Genomic DNA, 16,189 nt, shown 5'->3' on the forward strand with positions numbered 1-16,189 from the left:
TTAAGCGAAGAAGCTAAAACAAGAACACAGAACCAAGTCTAACCAGAAAAAGTGAGTTTTGAAACAAACTATTCCAACATTTGGTGTTAAATCTGTTCCGTCGTATATTATAATTCAAAACTAGATAGCTCGAGTGCGTATGACAGTTACCTATGATAAATGGGACGCAACTAAATCATATAGCGGATACAAATATTTAAAGAAATAAATTGCCGAAGTTAGTAGTGATTTGTGAAGATTGAGTATTTGCGACGGATAGGAAGATACGAAAGACATATTTGCTTTGCTGAAAGATCGGATTTATTGTCGTTTCTTGAAAATGGCCATTGAATGGCTCTTAATACGCGTGACGTAAGATTGCTCCGTCATCATTGACTTACAAATAAATGGACGACGGGTCTAATACAAAAACCACGAAAAAAATGTCCCAAGTCAACCTATTCGAAATTTAAATTGTAATGTCATCGCAGTATCGCGCTGTCAGTAGAACAAATGAAGACTGTCGCGCTCTGTATACGATTTTAGCGCCTTACAAGTGCGGACACTTTTTAGCGCGGACCCGACGTCCACATAATTGTAAGTCAATGTCCGTCATTGAATATTTGTAGACTAAATCCATAGATTGACATTAACATTATAGATAGATAGTAATAAGGACCGACAAATTTTGATCCATGAAACTTTAGACAAAGACATTTTAACTATTTCTAAAATAGTATTCCTGCATCTAGCGGGGTTACCTCCGGATGTAGTCACAGCTGCAACCGAAGATAATAACGTATTTAATAATTAAAGAAAAAATAAAATAATGCCGGTATATTCAATACACCAACCTTCTAATTTATTTAAAAATTAACGTTTGTAAGGTGTACAGCAGGTACGTAATATGCAACGGAATCGAGAACTAAGTACGGAACACTCATATAACAAAGTTAACGAACCACGAATGGGTGCGCGGGAATAGCCCGAAATGGTGGATTGCAACAATCGCGCAAAACGCAGTAAATTTACTGGTGTGGTACAACAGTTGGGAAAATTGCGAATGCAAAGCCAACACCAAAATTACATATCTCTGTAAAAACAATTATACTCATTAATGAATATGCTTTGGTAACATAGTAGAAGAACTTTTGTTTGAACTGCGACAAACTTGTGAATGTTCAGAAGCAATGCTTCTCGCTACCTACCATATCGAACCTTGAGATCCTTGAGACATCACCCTGAGACAAGACAAGTTCCATGTGACTGTAATTTCCCCAGCACCGGAACACAATAATCACATTACTGCTTGGCGGCAGAAATAGGTAAGGTGGCTCTATTGCTCTGGACGAACTCTTTCACAAGGAGCTCTACTGCTACTAGAGGTTTACAACCTCTGGAAAATGTGTGGAATTTCCAACCTGCATTGGATCAGCATGGTGAACTAAGCCCTAAATTATATTCTTAGAAAATAACCGTGCAAAACAATGCAAAGTGTAATAGGATGATGGTGAAGATTTATGAATACAAGACAATGACAAGCTTAGCTCAATCACAATTCGCGAGTATGCAAAACTGACTGAAGAAATTGGGGCTACCGCTTAACTGAGTCGGCTCCTGAGGTAGCTGCGAGGTGCGGGAGGAGTGACAGCTTACGTAACAGTTACGTCGCGCTGCACACGGGATAATTTTAATAATAGGCATTGTAAGACCACACGGGCATCTCGTTCGTTCTTTTCTCGAACCTGCAAGATGTGGAATAATCTTCCTCCTGAAGTGTTCCCTTTGCGCTATGACATGGGGTTCTTCAAAAAGCGTGTTTACAGGGGTCTCAAAGGCTGGCAACGCATAGGCAGCTCATCTGATGTTCCAAATGTCCGATGACCACCTCCCATCAAGTGGCTCGTCGGCTCGTTTGCCTCCTTCTATACATAAAAAAAAAGGTTTTTTCTAAAAAAAGTGCCAAATCGATGCCTTACTTTCTCAAAATCGTATATTATAAAGACTGATTATTCAGGAGATGGAAAAACTTACTATTTACTATAAAATTCTTATCAAGGGTGTTAATTTTATTACAGCTGTGAAATCAGCCTGCAAAAGACGTGAAATCAGCGTGTAAAATTTGTACATACAATCCATTTTTTACATTTCAGTAACTTAGTGCTTTAAGATACGAGTTTGAAAAAGTAAGGCGACGAAATGGCTTGTGTCTTCATTTCAATTATCAGTGAAATAGTTTTTTTTTTTATGATCGTTTCACTTAACAACAATTGAGTTATTTGGTAGGCTCTTTTGTCAATCAACTTGTTATTGACAATCGTTAGAAAGATCTTGTTGAGATTATTCCGTGTGCAGCGCGACATAACTGTTACCTACGTAAACTGTTTCTCCTCCCGCACCGCGCAGCTACCTCAGGAACCGAGTCAGATAAGCGGTAGCTTTGTAATAAAAATTTTCATACTCATGCATTATTGTTTTGAATTCTTAATATTGATGTCCATTATTTATTATTCTTTTTGGTAAATGTTTTAATTGACTAACAGTTTATTATTTGTACCAAAACAAGGGCGAAGCCAACCGAGCCATTTGTATAAAGTTGCGCGGCGAAACTTTGAACGAATTATTCATTGCCATACCGGATAAAACGGCATGACATAACTCTGAAACATCTAAATGAGTGAGATTGCAGTTATTATTTGTTCAAGTTTATATCTTTGTTGGCATTCAGTTTTTAATGTCAATTTTTCAGAAATAGTGCGTGATTAGCTGTGCCGAAACATTTTTTTAAATTTATTAAAGGAAATTGTTATTATTGCAGCAGCGCTGCAGCCGCGTGGCCGTCGCGCGACTATCACTTTTCCTACAATTTCAAGAAGCGCTGCAACAACCACGGAGCTGCCGCGCGGCGGCCACGCGAATTTCGCGCTACTATCACGCTCGGTTGTAGTCACGGTTAGTGAGGTGTACATTATACTTTTCAAATTAACCACGATGGATGACAATTCAATTGAAGAATTTATAGAGAATGTAAAGTAACACTCTGCAATATGGGATAGCAGTTCCGCCAGTTATTCCCATCGACTGGACAAAAAAAGTCTTCGGAAAATTTCGTCACACTTCAGCAGCGTTGACGCGGATGCAGCGTGTCCGCCGCGCAGCTGCAGCGCTCCTAACAGCGGCTAATTTGAACGTGCCCTTAGAACAACCTTCACAAAGTTACATGAAAGGTGAAAACAAACAGCGCAAAAAGATTTTTAGGGATTTAAAATAATGGAGACAGAACAAGAAATATAAATCTCACTGAGAGACAATGTCGGAATCAGCTCAAAGGGGCACTGTTTTGTGGAGAACAGACACGCCTGCGTTTTGGTAGCATTAAATTTGATAAGATTGGCATCGCCCTAATCGGAGATTGCCTTGAGTGTTAAATCCAAACAGTTAACCATAGACTCTCGATAAGATTGGATTTCCTCTCCACCAACCCTTGCATTGATCAAGTACCTATCTACAACTGTACTGTCATCAGCATACGCTAGGTGCCTGCAATTAACATGTCATCCAATTGCAAAAGTCAGTGGGAAGTCCATAACATGGAAGCTTACTTAAAATACTTGCGTGCCAGACCCCGTCAAAGGCTTTAGAAATGTCCAAAGACACCGCAAGTGCTTTGTCTTGCTTTTCTATAGCCTTGCTCCATATGTGACAGACATACACAAAAAGATCCCCAGTAAGTATACCCTTTAAAAGGTATTTTATTGGTTTAATGTTAACAATTTATTGCTCAATGCCAAAAAGACAAGTGTGTTAAATTTGAATTACCTAGTGTAAAATCGACTAGTTCAATCATAGAAATAAATGTAGAAAAGTTAGACCTTGTTAATAAAGCTGTCTTTTTAGGAGTGACCTTAGATAGTAAACTTCAATGGTTAGCCAGCAGATTAAGCTCTGCTGCATACACAGTCCGTAGAATACGTGAGCTTACCGATGTTGCTACTGCTAGACTTGTTTACTTTAGTTACTTCCTTAGTATCATAATGTCCTACGGGATTCTCATGTGGGGTAAAGCGGCAGATATACAAACCATATTTGTGTTGCAAAAACGAGCGATTCGTTCTGTGTACCGTCTAGGCTCTCAGGTTTCTCTCAGAGAAAATTTTAAGGAGACTGGTATCATGACTATAGCATCACAGTACATTTACTTAAATGTTTTGTATTCCCGTAGAAATATACATAATTTAACTAAGAAAGAAAATATCCATAATAACTTCTAACGATTAACTTTAGAACAACTAAGGTAAACGATTCTTTTATGGGGAACTCTATACGTTTTTACAATAAGATTCCGGAGAATGTATTAAGATTATCATTTCCTAAGTTTAAAACTTACATTAAAATAATTTTAATTGAAAAATCATATTACAAAATTGAAGAGTATGTTTTAGATAAAGAGTTATGGACAGAAGACAACAAGAACTAGATTCTACACAAGTATGATTCAAAGTGTATTCCATAGCATTTAAGTTTATTTAAAGAGCAATCCCTAGAGTTTCATGCTCGTTCTTCTCAGTGAGGTCAGCATAGTGAACGAGCAGTAGTTTAAAAAATGACGTTTAGTTTAGTTTAGTTTCGTAAGTGTAAAAATTTTACCTATGGAATAAACGATTATTTGACTTTGACCTTGACTTTGGTAGATCGTCCTCGTCGGAATCCGTATTGGCGATCACTGAGGAGGTCGTTGTCTTCAAGGTGCGACATTAGACGATTGTTGAGTACACGTTCCATAGTCTTGCAGAGTATGGAAGTGACTGAGATATGTCTATAGTTGACATGATCAGCTCTGCATCCTTTTTTGGGCACAGGTTGTACGTTTGCAAGCTTCCACGACCTGGAAACTACACCAGTCTCGGGTCACGCAGTAAATACGATGCCCTGAAAAAGGTGGCTGGGAAAAGTTGGATAAGGAAGACATAGACCCGAATGACGTGAATCAATTGGGAAAGACATATACGCTTATCACTGGACTATGATAGGTTGTTGATTATAACAAAGCCAATTTTAGTAGCAGCAGAGCTCCTTGTGAAAGGGTTCGTTCAGGGAAGTACTGCCACCTTACATATTTTTGCCGCCAAGCAGTAATGTCAGCATTACTGGGTAAAATTACAGGCGCATGGGACATGTCAACTTATGTCTCAGATCTTTGCGATTTAAAACTCGCAGGACACTGCAATTGTTATGGACAGGCGTGAAGCTTACCATCAGGCGCGTCAGACTTGTGAGTCCCGTCACTTGATATTATATAAAAAAGCAGAAACTTAACTAGACAGAACAATAATTTCAGTGCATAAAGTTGCGTCATAATCTCCTTGCTTGTTAGTCAAACCACAAACTCTTGCAAAGAATGCAACTTGCATATTATACCCACGAGAGCCCACAGAAACTATAGTCTTGCTCCAGGCGTTTCCAAGTTCTGTCTTATACTACCGCAGTTTATTGCTTACCTCCTTTGCTTTCGTCTTTATCTTAGTGCAACTTTAAGTCTTTGAGATGTTTTGGATGACTTTAGTTTGTTAACTTTAATACTTCTTCATAGCAATGCATGCATAATTAGATGCACCACATGTTCTGAAGTTTAGTGCTCATTATCGTACGGGTTAAGGACATCTCACGATTTCCAAGTGTTTTGAACCTTATTAGTCATTTCTTCGAGAGATTTTCTTCACCGTCAGCGAGTGGTATCGCTACTAATATACACAAATGTACGTACGTACGTATCTTACAAATTTACACGGGAATTCGAATCGTCGTGCGCCGTCGACTAAGAAGCATCCGTTCTCCAACTCGGCGGCTACAACTGACAAAGTACTAAATCATCTAAATGAAATGGAGATTACATTAATTGTGATTATGTAAAGAATTCTGCTTTAAATTATAATAATATTAACAATTGGAAACGGGAATAAACGCGTTTAAAGACGAATATGTATTTTCACACCTACTTATTTTCCCGACATTTGGGCCAGGTCACACCAGTCCTGGTCACGGCCCCCCCGAACTCATTCACGGGCCGGCCGATGGAGCTAGGCTGGCCCGAAGAGGAGGGTGTACCGCGCCGGCTCGTCTTGATCTAGGCCGAGCGGGTCCGCGCGGACGCATGCGGGAAGGAGGGTCGCTTGGGAAGAGACGTCTCGGTGTGTCGTTGCCGCTCGTCCTGTCCTCCGCGGCCGAATTTGAGCGATTGGCCCGTGTGGTGGGCGCTCCAAAGGACTCTCTACGGAGAGTCCACGTGGATACGCGTAGGGTGTTGCGGCGGAGCCCACCAACAGACCCGCCGCGGGGCCTGGGGGAGCATCCTCGGAACTTCACAGTTGAGGGGATGTTGTCCTGGCCCCATGGCCCCTAGGTAGTGGACTCGGGGGAACTCGCTGCCCAGCATGGAGGGGCCCGAAAAAGAAGGCTCGTCTGGTGTTCAGCGGCCAGCCGCTGGTGGAGGCGCGGACGAGCGATAGCGTACCCGTGCCTCTACCTGCATCGCAGAGGATGAACACCCCGGGGGTTTGGTGCGGTCGGGTGGCTCCCCTTCAGGGTTCAGCCCAGTCCCACATAACCCCGGCTTTGCCCCCGCAGGGGGTATCTGTGAGCAGATTCCCTCGGGTAATAAAAAAAAGCCGTGGTCACGGACTGACTGATGATGCGGTATTTACACCTCCATCTTGGCGGTAGTATCTTCATCCACCCGCGCTATATTTTTCAAAATACCGGCACACAAAACATATTATTAGGTATTTCAGTCAGCCGAGACCACGGCTAGTTCAACCTGGCCGAAACGTTGGGAAAATAGGTAAATGTGAAAATACCTATTCGTGTTTAAACGCGTATATTCCCGTTTCTAATATCCCGTTTACAAATAAATGTTAGTACAATGCAACGCGAAAGTTTGAATTGTAAGAATATTATGATACAATGTCCTATGCAAAACAAAAGCAGTGACATAATGTATCTATCTTGATCCACTGTTTTAATTTTGCCGTTTAATTGTGGATTCATCCTGATCGAATCCTTATTTTTTATGATATTCATGTTTTGATTAATTATATTCTATTTTCTTTATCTCTTAATAATTAAACTACTGACTATAAAAACAATTGACTCTACGGAGAGTCGACGTGGATGCGCGTAGGGTGTTGCGGCGGAGCCCACCAATAATTTCAGGTTAGTTACTGTCACGGTAATCAACACAATTTTTTTTAAATTCAATTACATAATTTGTTGTTACTTTGAGTCAGTATTGAGCTTACCTATAATTATGCAACATATAACATCTAGTGTAATCATATAATTATCACCATCATCATCATTTCACCCGAAAAGGGTCCACTGCGGAACATAAACTTCCCCAAAAATCTCTACAACGCCCGGACTTGTACTGCTTATCCAGCGGATTCTCGCAACCTTTTCCTGTCAACGGTCTAACGTGTGGATTGTCTACTACAACCTACATCTCCTGGTACGCGATCGTCACTCGAGAACTCTTGTAAAAATAAATGTAATTTTGTTGGTTTGGAAAATAAATTATTAAAAGTTTGAATACTACAATTACCAAAGTAGTGGTAAAATCTGGTACCACTACTTTAGTCAATATATATACTTCTTAATAATATCAAGTGACGGGACGAACAAGTCATATGCTTGATGGTAAGCTATACGCCTGTCCATAACAGTTGCAGTGCCACTCAGAACTTTATATATCAAAAGATCTGAGGGGCACTGCCGCTGCGCCTGTGACCCTCAGACATAAGTTGATAAGTCTCATGTGCCTGTAATTTCACCAGCACCCTTACCCTTCAAAACCGGAACACAGTAATGCTGACATTACTCCATGGCAGCAGAAATAGGTAAGGTGGCAGTACTACCCTGGACGAACTCTTTCACAAGGAGCTCTACTGCTACTAAAATCTCAAATCTAGAAACATGTTATATTCGTAAAAGCTTTTCAGTTCTCCAAGAAGTCCTTTTTTACCTTAATTTTGATTCGTTCATAACCCCAATCGCTAGTTACATAAATTAGAGCCAAAGTGTCCGGGCAACTTTAATAAGACGCCACCTGTCGCGCAGCGGATTTACTCTTAATTGCTGTTCAGCGTTCTGTTTGCGATAGCTCCAGGACTAATTTTAAATGGAAGTTTAAGCCTTCAACTCCATTACGAGCTAACAAGCTGTTTTGTCGACATTTATTAAAACGGATATCGTTTGTTGGAAAGTCTGTTCGTAGTCAGTTGTTCATTATGAGGATTTATTGCTCTCGAAACATGAAAGATCTTAGTTTTCTTAAGAGTCTGTACTACCTCAAATGGCTTTGGTTGATTCAGCATAACAGTGAAAGTGTTGATGAATAACTTTGGAAAAAATTTATAGTAAAATTGTGTTTACAAACTGATCACTATATGGTGTGAAAACACGATTCCTAAACATTTTCCGATAGAAAAAAAATACAAACTTACCTCGAAATTTTACAAGAAAACCGCTATATTCAATAAGTACTTTACATATACCAATGATTTTTTTAATATCAACTGAACTAAATAGAAAACGTATACTATACCCCTGTAGCCCTGCCGCTTGACTCAAGCAAAATGAATGTACGTATTTAATTGTGGTCAGGTGATTTACTATCACAACTACTGTCGTTATTGTTAGTTATTATTTTTGTTTCTTTTAAAAATAACGATCAACACCATAAAGAACAATCATTTGGTCTCTGCTGAACGTATAGAAACGTATAATATAGTGAGGAAGCGGTAAATTCTAATTAATCAATAATCGAAACGTACAAAATTAATAATGCTATCCTGATACGACAGTCATTCATAATTTATATTGGACTTGACGTAATAGAAGCGGAAGTTACCAACATGGTTCAATAGGAAAGCTTGGCCGGAAAAGTAATAGTAGCTAATAATGACATCTTATACGTAGTGGGAACTAAAATGGCGCACACCGCTTTCTGAGGAAATTCCTTACTCTTTCTAACGTGTGTCAGTTTTAAGGCACTTCTTATGATCATTTAATCTAGAACTAAATGATATACGAGACCAAGAGTAAATTTTTAGTTACAATTGCTTTGAAACCATCAACAAAGAATAGTACAGAACTACATATGGTCCCTATTAGAACTCTCTTTAACAAAGCACTATAAACCAAAACTTATCCGTAACAATTTGAGTTTCCCTTCTATTATTCAAGGCGATATGATCTAAAACATCAAAAGGACTGGACTAATTCATCAGAGCTAGTTTTTAGCCACCCGTGGTCGTACAATCAGATAGGCCAGGTCACATGGCAGGGACAAATGCGCTCGTAACTCACAACACCCGGACTCCCCTTGAGATTTCTTATTCGTTGTCATGGGGAGGAGTGTTTTTCCGTGTTATATTGAGGATCGAGGACAGTTTACCTATGGAACTTCTATGTCTTATTCTGTGCATAATTTATATTAAGTTACTTATCCTAGCGCAGCCCTCTAAAGCTCAGTTTAACCTGCGAAAGTAATACATGTTATAATTTTGTGGATATCCTTACCTATGTATGTATCTATACCTACCTACATATGTTTTTGGCTTGACAATAAAATATTTTAAAACAAATCTTGATAAACGCAAAATTCCAGACAATCAAAGGTATAAGTGTTTATATTGTGTTAAAACACTTCTCTGATAACACAATTTCTGATTTAAAAAACAAGAACCAGCTTCAAATTTGGGGTATATATTCGTTTGGTTCATTAACTTTTCGAATAATGTAATAGTCCTAAACAACAAAATATTGACTAAATGTTCATGTAACAAAGTTCTTATCTAGTATCTCCCCTAATGTTCCCTTCTCCATGTTCACCGACCGGTTATTACAGTGTATATCTAGCTATACAGTCGGGTGACGGTCAGGGCACTTTTCTTTATGAGCCCGTTTTTATGATAAGCCTAATGGGGACCAAATCTAGAATGTAAAGTTGTAAAAAACGTCTCTGCGTTATTTTTTCAGGTTTGATGAGCCTCTTTGTTCTGAGGTTTTATGTTGCGAATGTTCAGTTATATTTGAAGTGGTACATTGATACATTGCTGTCGAATGTCATCAATAGTGCCCTTATTTCGTGATCCGAAACCAAATTTGTCGCTACATTTAAGCCTCTTTTATATGGGCTGTATTGTTATCACGCAAGTCTTTGTCAAGGCGTAAATAATACAGTGTACTTATTTTGAAACTAAATAATTACAAAACATTTTTTTTTTGGTTTATAGGTCTAATAAATTTTGCTTGGTTTTATTTTATTTTAATCAGCCCACGGAAAGTGGTACCTACATAATACCACCTTTCAACGTACAATACCTGGAACTGATTTGATGGAAACGACACAGATATTTTCTAATAGCAAATCGCATTCTATAATCGATAAAGCTTCCAATTGAAAAGATCCAGGACTCGGCTCTTATCTCCAGTTATCTATCTTGTTTTCAGTCGCCGAAAACGATTTTTCCTTATGTCGGGGACATGTAACAAATTATCATTCAATTTGTTAGCAGGGGAACCTTTTATCACAGTTTTCAATCCGTTTAACATATAAATTTGGTTCCAATTTATTGCACTCATTTGTTATTAGGTCCGTGATGGGCAAATTAATCTTTTTCTAGAATGAGTATTTTTAAGCTTTGAATCAAGTTCACTTTCTTTTACAGTTATATCATTAAACTTTCATTATCATCATCAACTCATGTATACGTCCTACTGCTGTGCACGGGTCTCCTCTCAGGAGAGGGTTTAGGCTATAGTCAACGCTGGCCCAATGCGGGATGCAACTTAACAAGTTCTCGAGAGTCGTGAACCTTTTTCGATGTACTGGTTTCACTACGATGTTTTCCTTCACTGAAAAGCTCATGGTAAATTTCACACATAAATTCCAAGAAACCCAACGATGCGAGTCTGGATCCTAACCTATGGCCTCAGATTCAGAGGCGGCACATTTCATTCACACCATTACACTTTTTTAACTTTATTAATTTTTACAATAATATTTTATTGTATAAAAGTAACATTTTATGGAATATAGATTGTCAATCTTAGTAACGTTAATGTTTTTTGTTACCATAGAATTGTGCACACAAACACTTTTTTCTTCATTAATTCATAAACCACAAGGTATAGGAAGGGAAGGACACTCAGGGTCGTATTCTAGAACTCTACTCAATACTCAAGTCCTTGCCATTAGGGTCGTATTTCCAGTGCTTGAAATCATACTCAAGTCTGCTCAAATCCTGCCTTGAGCATTGAGTAGACTTCTGGAATACGACCCTTAAACTTTAAGCCGTAATTATTTTGTCGCACATTTGAGTGAAAAGTATTTTGAACAAACATAAGTTATTGGAATGGATTCTTCTTAAACTTAAGAGCAGTTAAAGTAAATGCTATTCTGTATTATCCAAAGCGACATGTTTAGCTTCTTAGGCTCTCTCTTTTCTCTATTTTGCCTTTCGAAATCTTTTATTATTCGATTTTCGTTTCACGCGTTTATCTTTCACGTTTTCTACTGGTAAAAACAAAATTAGATATTCGTACCATTTGAAATTGGTACGAATATCTAATTTTTGTTTACTTGTAAACATCAAATTACGACGCGAACGTAATTATCGAAACAAATTTTTATGTTGCGAATTTTCCGCAAAGGCATCATTAAAATATCGAAGGCATCAGATTACTTGGCCCTTAATTTTGTATGTATCTCAAAGTTTATTATTTTTATTATAAACAAGTAGTTACCAAATTTTCCATCTTGGGAGAATGTCCGAAACGTGCCTTATCATTTCTTTATAGAAATAAAGGCGGACCTTAACATCCTCTGTTAATGTTTTATAGTGTTAGGGTAGCATGAAATGATATTAGATGTTTACTCTTCTGTGATTTTATGTAATATGGACTGTTTATTTACATTTTTTGTTAGCATTTTCTAATCATAAATATAATTTGTTTCAATTCTGATTTCATCCCTATTTCTTGCTTTTTCTTGTAGGTTTTTACTTTTTAATTAATGGTCGTGAATGTTACTGAAGCTGTAGATAATAACCTAAAAAAAATGAAAGTCTTATTTCGCATCGCACAGGCTACCCATCAAAATAACTTAATACCAACTGAAGAAACTGGAAAGGTTCTCACGAGTAATACTTTCGAGAGTTTTTCCCAAGATTTATGTTAAAAACTTTGCCCATTTTTCATTTTTTTTTCCTTGCGCCTGCTCTTTGTGTGAACGATTATCATTTTTGTATTTTCTCCATCCACACTTAAGTTTCTTTTGTCAGATTCGTTTCTCGTCACAAAAACGTTTCCGAATAAATTCAGAATGAAACACTCCATCTTTGTATCTTATTTATTACTTTCAAATCTTTTGTACATGTCCGAGAAAGTTGTTGACATCAATAGATTTATCATTACAATAAACTGACACTGTGTATGACGACTATTATTTCTAAATATGATATCTGAATAATCTTATTTTTATTCTGAGGTACATTCAGTATATTGACAAGTACAAAACATTTAATTTAAATCTTACAAAATATTGCACATTGAATAAATAACTCGACTAGGCAACGAATTCCTTGTACATTGAATTCTATAAAATAGTTGTTACTTCGTTATTAGTATTTCTCAAATCTGGTACATTAAGTGTAAAATGTCTATTACAGTTACAATTAACTGGTCCACCTAATTCATTTTTAGCTACGCAAATGTTAGGGGATCTGAATTTGCTTTCTTTTTCTTTTTTAGCCTTTTTGTTTCTTGGTATAGGTAAAGGTATAGACAAATTACAATCTGTTAATGAATCGTTTCTGTAGCTGTCTTTATCATCACCGTTTTTGGTGTAGACATAGTAAGTTCTTTGGTACTCGTTTTGTTGTACCCAGTCGTCGTGATATTTCTTTTCGTTGTCTCGGTTGAAGATAATTTCTGCATAGTTAGTGTCCTCGCGGTCGTCATTGCTGAGAGTGCCGTTGACATGTCTTTGCGACATCCATACGTATCTTGCCATGAGTTCTTCTGGACCCCAAAGTCGAGATGGACGGAAGGCTGATGATATTTTCTGTAAAATATAATCAATATTTTATCAATAATAGTGTCACTTACCACTTCTTGGTAATTTTTTCTCAACTTAAATTTTCAACCAAAATTATATCAGACTCATTTTGAGCCATTATTTTAATTTTCTTTCGGCGTACATTAAATTCAAACGCTGATTTATAAAACTTTTTAAAAATAATATCTAATGACTTAACAATAAATACTACGCTATAGAGAAGTGATAAGTAAACTCTACGATCAAAGCAATAAACGTACGTCAAGTTACTAAAAACAATAACATACCGAACATAAATTAAATTGTTCTTCTTTAGCTACAGCCACAGCAGCGATGACGAGCATCACTACCAAAATTCCAATGAAAACTCCAACCAAAGGCCACATATTCCAAAATTGTCCCCACGGAGACCTTAGAATGGCACGAAGCCACCAGCCAGTAATACCAAAGAGAAAAGCTGGAACCAGCCAAAGGATGGCAATCCACAAATAGGATAGTCTTGTACCCGTAAGGAACTCGATGTCAAAATTGAGATAGCACGAACCTGATAAACACATGAAATATTATAAATGACTTAGAAAATGTTAAGTAATATATTCCATTATTTCCACACAAGAAGGAACTACAGTCGTCACAATGTAAGAGGCCCAATTTGACAGCTAAGTAAGACGACAGCATAGTATGTAAATTTGAATGCAATCAACGAGACAGTAAACAAACAATGATTAACTTAGTGGGCTTAAAAGAAAAATACATTCATAATTTCAGTGAAGCATTATTAAAATTATGATAGAACATACCTAAAGTATTATATTCGCACGAATTTCAAAATAAAAAGCAAGTTTGAGTTAAATCGAAATGTCTTAAAAACAATAAAGTTACGTCATCTATCAATTTTTTTTAAGCAATAGTGTTGTAAGTTGTTGTTTAAAAAATAGTGGTGTAAAAATTTCACCGAGTCAATTCAATTTCACAAAATAATAACTTTTTTTAAATATGATATGATATGATAATGTGATTGAAAATGAAATATTATATATACAGGTGATACTAGTTCAAACGATGATTTTGGCTCATCTTCGATGAAAGTGAATAAAAATGTAACTATTAGGTCTTTCTTGTTTGGCTTCAGAATTTTGCTATTTAACTATAGGTGGTCCTCGTGAACTCTGTCATTGTAACTACATAATACTAAGAACAACTACTACATATGTTGTCAATGTAATTATTTAAAATACTTACTTATTACTTGTATTTAACTCTATATTGCTTAAATAAATGTTAATTGTTCTATCTAGAACTGAAAACCAATGACCCGAAAAAATTTAAACGATTAGAGACCCATAAAATGTCGAATCGAGTAGTCGAGAGAATCGTTTGATATTACCGATATGTTAAGTTCAGGTCTATATTTACGTTGCGATGACAAGTGTCCAAAGGTGCCTCTTATTCTGTGACGACTTAGGTGTATATTACCTATTTAACTTTTTATTTAAATTATTATTTATTTAAATTTAAAGAAACAACAAGTGTAACACTGATAATATAATACCACACTAGTACAGATTCCCAATCTCATACAAAATGCGTTTTTGATTCTTAAAGCTGATCAGTAGATAGTACCAAATAAACCCGCGATGCTGTTGTAATAATATTCAAAAAGGCCAACAGATGGCAGGAATTATAATTTTGTCAAGATTATTGCTCTTGTTCAGAGGTTGATTATAATATACAATAACATACAATAAAATTTCAAGAAGCTAAGTGTGTACTTTTAATATTATAAATTGAAAGTCAGAGCTAAGACGTTCGCTAGTTTCGAGAATAAATTCAAAGAAATACCATCTATACAATGTGTTGCAAACTTTACAAAACAAATCAAAATTGAGAAACCTATGATTCATTATCATTTCAACGACACTTTACTATTTTCACCAAATTTACCATTTCAACCGAATATTCCTAAAACATTCTTTAAATAGTCTTATTTACTATTACATACCTAAAATTTTCGAGATTTGTTATTTCATATTTTTTATTTTATTCAAATGTCGCCATGTACAGTTTTAAATATGTACTAAAGTTAATTTGTATGAATTGATACCGCACGCTTAGAATAATCAAGAAAATCACCAGGACTCTATTTTGCCCGAGTCAGTAATTATAATTAATAACAAATTAAATAAAATACGAATGACATCTCACCATATATAAATACAAAACCGACAACCTCCATGGCAGTGGTAAATACAGACAGAACTGGGACTGCTAATTCATCTAATAAGGTAGCGACTTCTAATCTTCTTGTTAATACGGCCACTGTCAAAGACGTGCCTAACGCCGATGCTGCAGTAGCGAATAATCGCCAATGGTCCCCAGTCGCGCGGTGAAGCTTATCGAATATTGGATACAGGAGTACTAACTGGAATAAATAAATAAGAAAGGTGAAGCAACGTATTATTATTTAATTTTAGTTTCGGTGGTTTTGTTCCCTAGTTAACGATTACTTGTGTGGTGTATGTAGTGTGTCAGTTTATGTGTGAATACAAAAGACCCATTTTATCCACACACCATTGTTAATAGTCTCAAGTATCGGAGTGACTGGCATTTTAGTACTTTTAGGAAGCGCCTAACAAATGCCGCTAAACCTTTTGTTAACCATAAATGTGCCAGTTTCTTCATCTTTCGGAATATTTGAAATATGCTTCAATGGGCAATTCGTTTAATACAACAATAAACACACCTCAATTCCGCCATTTCGCGTTTAGCGTCGCCTTGCTTTCTTAGGGTCGTATTCCAGAACTCTACTCAATACTCAAGTCAGGACTTGAGTATTGCAGTGAGCACTGAAAATCATACTCAAGTCCTAGCCATTAGGGTCGTATTTCCAGTGCGTGAAATCACACTCAAGTCTGCTCAAATCCTGACTTGAGCATTGAGTAGAGTTCTGGAATACGACCCTAAAACTCGTATCTCAAAGCACAAACTTACTCAAAAAATAGATTGCATATACAAGTTTTGCAGGCTGATTTCACATCAAATTTCCTTCATATTTACATACTGGCTTTTACTTATCCTTAAACTAATGCATCC

At 36.8% G+C, this 16,189-nt stretch overlaps 1 protein-coding gene across 1 annotated transcript in view; it reads right to left on the reverse strand.

The window, feature by feature from the left end:
- Nucleotides 1-12,453: 12,453 nt before the first annotated feature.
- LOC113226916 (sodium-dependent noradrenaline transporter-like) overlaps nucleotides 12,454-16,189 on the reverse strand; it is a 42,247-nt gene continuing 38,511 nt past the window's right edge. The window contains exons 8-10 of the mRNA XM_026459723.1: nucleotides 15,302-15,518; nucleotides 13,384-13,640; nucleotides 12,454-13,102 (exon numbers count right to left, since the gene is read on the reverse strand). Of these exons, the coding sequence (XP_026315508.1) occupies nucleotides 12,635-13,102; nucleotides 13,384-13,640; nucleotides 15,302-15,518 (942 nt within the window). The 3' untranslated portion in view covers nucleotides 12,454-12,634. The remainder of the gene's footprint in view (nucleotides 13,103-13,383; nucleotides 13,641-15,301; nucleotides 15,519-16,189) is intronic.

The sequence above is a fragment of the Hyposmocoma kahamanoa genome, unplaced genomic scaffold (genome assembly GCF_003589595.1).
Source record: "Hyposmocoma kahamanoa isolate Upper Pololo Valley unplaced genomic scaffold, ASM358959v1 202, whole genome shotgun sequence".
Lineage (NCBI taxonomy): Eukaryota > Metazoa > Arthropoda > Insecta > Lepidoptera > Cosmopterigidae > Hyposmocoma > Hyposmocoma kahamanoa.